This window comes from Morone saxatilis, unplaced genomic scaffold (genome assembly GCF_004916995.1).
Source record: "Morone saxatilis isolate NCDOM2014 unplaced genomic scaffold, NCSU_SB_2.0 Contig21, whole genome shotgun sequence".
Classification (NCBI taxonomy): domain Eukaryota; kingdom Metazoa; phylum Chordata; class Actinopteri; family Moronidae; genus Morone; species Morone saxatilis.
In genome coordinates, this window is record NW_023339774.1 from 16140897 (window position 1) to 16146823 (window position 5927).

The 5927-nt window shown below is 36.2% G+C and overlaps 1 protein-coding gene across 1 annotated transcript in view; it reads left to right on the forward strand.

The window, feature by feature from the left end:
• itga1 (integrin, alpha 1) overlaps positions 1-4646 on the forward strand; it is a 49328-nt gene extending 44682 nt beyond the window's left edge. Inside the window, exons 26-30 of the mRNA XM_035667607.1 lie at positions 79-177; positions 907-1011; positions 1167-1262; positions 1359-1472; positions 2356-4646. Of these exons, the coding sequence (XP_035523500.1) occupies positions 79-177; positions 907-1011; positions 1167-1262; positions 1359-1472; positions 2356-2412 (471 nt within the window). The 3' untranslated portion in view covers positions 2413-4646. The remainder of the gene's footprint in view (positions 1-78; positions 178-906; positions 1012-1166; positions 1263-1358; positions 1473-2355) is intronic.
• Positions 4647-5927: the final 1281 nt, after the last annotated feature.

Here is a 5927-nt window from a genome sequence, read left to right on the forward strand (position 1 = left end):
CACACACACACACACAGTTGTGTAACTGTATCTAAACAGACAGACCCACCTTCATACCTGACTCTTCTTTCTCTCCAGGTGATATGTGATGTAGCCAGTTGGATCAACCCTCAAAACATTAACCCAGGAGTTATACATCCCAATCCAAATAAAGAAACACTCAGTGTCTTCCTATTGGTGAGTGATCTGAGGTCTGGGTTCTGGATCTGAGGGAGTTTTAAATATATCTCATCAAAGTTACAATGGAAACTGATCTTCGAATAACCCAGTCCTTGCAAGTTAGTTTTCAGGTTTAACCAGTGTTACAATCAATCAGCTAGACTGAAATAACTGTGTGTCTCCATGAAGGTACCTCTTTTGAGTGTCAGTTTACAGTACACATCAAGATTACATCATTCAAATCTGAGCTCATATCTTTAAGCATCTGCACAGCATCAAGTCAACATATGTACTTTTTAAATGCATTAAATACAGCTTATAACTAGCTGTAACCTTACAATAAGCAGCATTCACAACTTAAATGTCACTTATATAAAATTAGACACACAGAAACCCATTAATTAAATTACAAAAGGGACAGATACCCAATCTGAAGGTATTTAAGAGAGTTGATAGACACTTTATTTTCTTGAAAATGTTAATTATCGTATAGCACAAAACAAAATACCTTGCTGGGGTTGTTTAACGGTATATTACGTCTTACACGTCTACATGTAAATGTTTATTTTCAGCCCTTATTATACAAAGTTCACGTTAGTAATTACAATAAATCACAAGTACAATTTATATGATCAGTGGTTTGTCTGTGTTTCAACGTCAATAAACTATATGGAACTAGATTAAAAATAAACCAGACCTCCCAGTGTGTGTGCTTCCATCTTACCGTGTGTTTGATTTGCTCTACAGAGTTGTGAAAACCTTGGCTGTGCAAAATTTACCTGCTCCATCCCCGAAGCTAGAATTAGTCAGGTCAACGTCACATTCAGAGTGTGGAAACCTACGTTCATCAAGGTGGGTTTAAGGGGACACGTGGGGGTTTATTTATGGCTTGTCCTTGGAAAAATATTGATTAACAAAGTGAAAATGTGGGAGGTAGAGTGACTAACGGCTATCTGACTGATCTGACAGAAAGGAAAGCAAAAGTTTAAAGGAGATTTATCTTACAGGGCGAGTTTTCCAGTTTGTATATGTCGGTGAATGGCACGCTGGGAACCAAACAAACAGACCTGTTTGAACTGAGCACCAGTGACAGGACCAGAACTGTAAGTCAGAAAGTTTCTGTATTGTCCAGTTATATCATTAGATGCTTACATGTATGTGTGCATTTACATTATGTACTGTATGTCTGTGCCAATCAGGTGAAGATCCAGGTTTCGAAGGAGACCTTAGGAGGAATCCCTATTTGGATAATCATCGTCAGCATCCTGATAGGACTGCTGATCTTAGCACTTGTCATTTTCGCTCTCTGGAAGGTAATATTACAGTTCAGTTCATTATTTAAAGCTCTTTAAAAGAACGGTTCAACATTTTGGGAATTAAGGTCATTTGCTTTCTCTCCCCGATGGTTAGATGAGAAGATCGATACCACTTTCATATCTTCTGTTAAATATGAAGCTACAACTAGAGGCAGTTAGCTAGCCTGACTCCATCAGCACCTATAATGCTCATTAATCAGTTTATTATATCTTGTTTGCTTAATCCATACAAAAAAGTGTAAAAATACAATTTGTGGTTTTATGAGGGTTATGTGCTGAATTCATGGTAATGCCAAGACTCCTTCTCCCCATCACAGCTCCTGGTCAAATAGTCTAGCACATAACATTGATATAGTTTTTCTGAATATGTTTTTGTAATAATTATAATATGGACAGTTGGACATTTTGGGCTCATCTGCTAATGGAAGGTAAACTGAGAATATGTACCACCCAAAGATATTTAGGATGGCATTAAAAGCCATAAAACTGCATCATGGTTTTGGCTTCATATATTATCTTAGGGCCGACCTCTGTGACTTTTCTTTTTGTCTTCGTGTTTTCTTTTTGGTGGCTTAACACCCAGGAATCTTTGTTTTTGTAATGAAACAAATGGCATATAACATAAATTACTTTTAGTGGACAGAGCCTAGAGGCTAGCAGTGTCCAGTCTTGATGCTAAGCTAAGCTAACCTAACTAGCTGTATTTTTATATTTCACAGACAGACATGAAAGTAGTATTGATCTTCTCATCCACAGTAACTCTCAACAAGAATATCTCCTCGAATGTCGAACTAGTCCTTTACTCTAGACGCTGATTCACATCTATACAGAGTAACTGTTTCACTAGGCAGTTTTATAACTGAGCTTTCTGCTCCTCCAGCTGGGCTTCTTCAAGAGAAAATCCAGGGACTACTCAAAGGAGGACATGATGGACTGAGGTGTCCACATATCCAGTAGCAAGCAGCCCTGTGACCAACTGCTTCCAGAGCCATGAGGTCTCACAAAGAGTTTTAAATAAACAGTCGGAGGAGACGCCATAAGACCCACAGACACCTCAGTGCTACGACATGGCGACAACCTGGAAAACACCATTACCAATTCACTGTTTTCCGGTGCAAGCCTGGTTCAAATAATGTTTGCAAATACTTCCCAACCCTTGTCCTCTGATCATCACTAGGTTGTAACACTGATGGTCTCATACAAAGAGAGTGCTTAGCCAGACATTTCCTTTCAATTGCATAAAGTTGTTGGCGCTAATTGTAAACCTTAAGTATTTGCAAATACTATTTGTTCTAGATCAGCTTCTTCCTTGCAGATATACAGTATACATCAGGTCAGTCAAGCATTCAAGAAGAGGAGCCGGGGAGGAGGAAGAACCCATCACTTACCAGGCATCTGTCGGCAAAGTAGCATATATCTGTATTACATACAGCAGTTTTACAAAACCTTCAGAGCTACAACAGCTGCACTCCAGCTTTAGAGGAAAAAAGTACTCAGGTTTTTTTCGGTATAAACATCCAATGTCGCCTAAGCCACCTCACATACTTTCTATGTCATTACAGCATCAATGTCCAAAGGTCTATTTGCGTGTGAGGCATACAATATGTGAACTTTACATGTCTGTATGATAGCTTAGACTCTTGTTTTAAAGCTCATGTGCTTTGATTAGTTTTATGAAACACTGTACCTTTTTCGCATTTTAGCGCATTTAGTTTTTTGTTTGGTATTTGCTGAATTTTTTTAACAATATAACATGGCACATCCTTAATTTCAAAATGATGGCTAAAGACACTGAGCTGAACACAAGAATTTTTTTTTTCAGCAAAGGTGCAGTCTGTATGCTTTTATTTTTCTAAATACTTTAAATCTTAGTTAACCGATTGAAAAACAAAACAGGCTTGTCCCAACTCTGATGTTAAATGTTTGTCATTAGCATCACCTTGGTTACAGAGGGATACAGAAAGCTGTGCCTTCAAAATCCAAAACTTTGATTGTACTGTAAATATAAGTAACTGCTCAAAAATGTAAAGCTTATTAATGTACATAATTGTGTTTGCTATAATTCATGTAATTTAAGAGATGGTTTTTTTTGTGATAAGAGAAGAGGATCTTGCTCAGGTGCTACAAGTATCATGAATGATGACATTAACATTTGACATAAGAAAATGATCTGGCCTATCTCTCAATTTTAAAGCTGATGCAAATATGTAAATATTGTTACATTTTGATGAGAAAATGAAAGTATAACTATTCTGTACTGAAAATATACACGAAGATGAGGGTTTGTATCCACTATTTTGGGGTTTATTGGATTGAACGTGATGTTTCAAGCCTGGTGAGTGACTGTGTTTTGAATGCAGAGGCTTTAACATGATTGAGACGAGATACGACTGTAGCATATTTTGATTTGAACCTTTTAATTTGCAAAATTGAAAGTAAAAATTCTTCCAATGTTGAAATATATATGTCACCATTCACCAGCAGTTGCCATATAGTAAATGGGATTCATTGGTCGGTGGTTTGTACTGTCGAAAAACTACAACATGTACACAAAGCGTTAGCATACTGCAGGCTCAGTGTCTCCCCTGATGCGGTACACAGTACCTTACAAAGTTATTCTTTCAGGTTTTCTGTCTTGTTTTTGTTTCCAGAAGTTGCACAGCTACACAACATGTTAAAAGAGATTATATTGTATATTGGGGAGACTGAGTTTCTGCCTCTTTCTCGACTTTTTCCCTCACTGCCATACAATAAAGCTGAGGGAAGACAGCAAGAAGAAGAGGCAGCTTTTGAATATTTAAATACTGCTCAGCTCTCGCTCTCCACTGTTGACATGAAGCACATGTAATAAATTGTTTGTACAGAATGTGTAACTGATAGTCATTTTAAGATTGTATGGCTACGTCAGGCTTATGCACGAGGGAGGAGTCATGAGTCTCTCTTTGTTCGATTGAGGTGGTATGGGATTAATTTCTCAGATGTCCGCCTCCATCAGCTCCCTGAGAGAGAGAGTAAGGCTCAAAGTGAGAGTTATGAGCTCCACCCCAGCCTCTTACACTGCTGTGAAGTCTTCATTGTAATGCACTGGTTTGTCAGACTGTATACATCCTCATCAGCACAGAAATTAATTGAATCTTGTGTACAAAATAAAGACTTTTTACGGAAATCGATCATCAATTCTTTTGGATTTTGTTTAGACAATATCTAATGTAAAATATGCGGATACATTTACTAAAGTATAATACTTATGTACACTTTCAAAGATTTTAAAGTATGTGTCCATTTTATTCTCCTAGACATTTTCCTCCACTCAGTACTCAAATCATTTACTGAAGTAGCAATACCACAACATAGAAGAGTGAATAGATTCTAAATTTTACTTGAGTAAAATTACAAAATGATCAGCATCAAAATAAAGTACCAAAAGTAAAAGTACTCATTATACAGAAAGGCTCATTTCACAATAACATTTTATGTGTGTTTATCAATTTAACTGAATGGTAAATACACTGCTGTCTGATCTTATTTTAACCTATAATCATCGGTTATATGGTGATTATATTTATATTTTATTTGAATCGTCTAAATAACTAGTCACTAAAGTTATCAAATAATTTATTGGGGCAAAATGTACAATATTTTCCACTGAACTGTACTGGAGAAGTATAAACTAGCAGAAAATAGAAATACAAGTAAGGTATGTCACAATTATACTTATAATACCAATTCAAAAATGTACGCAGCCTATAAGAAAGGAACTTATATACATTTTGCTGATAATACTTGTCTGAATATATTTGTATTAGTAGCAAATGATCTAAAAACTTGGCCACCACTGCAGGAGGAGAAAGGCACCCCTGTGTGGTCATTTTTCTAATATTCACTGGGAAACAACATGGCTTCTCCCAAATAAGTGTGGTATACCCAACAAAGTGAAAGAAACACATTACAAAATTGTGCATAATATTTCCCCCACCAACAACTTTGTGTCAAAATTTGTGGATATCGATAATAGACTTTATAAAAATGAAGATGAGACAATTAAACATCTATTCTTTGATTGTCGGTACACATCAGGATTCTGGGAAATTTTGTTACTCAAACCAACTATTCAATTAAACTAGAAATCAATGATGTAATACTATACTATGAAAATAATAATAAATTCATAGAATTTTCAAAAAGTAAATATCACATCCATTGAGCCAAGTTCTCGAGGTCCCGTCTATCGTGTGAACCTTTTAGAATTGAATTTAAAAAGTACTTTGAGTCGATCCAATCTATAAACAGTAAGGAAAATGTGTCCATTCAGTTAGTATTGTTTTAATAAAACATCACACTAGACTTACAGACTTAGACTCTTAGACTTCTCTTTATTGATCCCTTTGGGATGACTCCCGCAAGGAAATTGGATTTCCAGCAGCTTACAAAAAACACTTGTATAGAAAATAA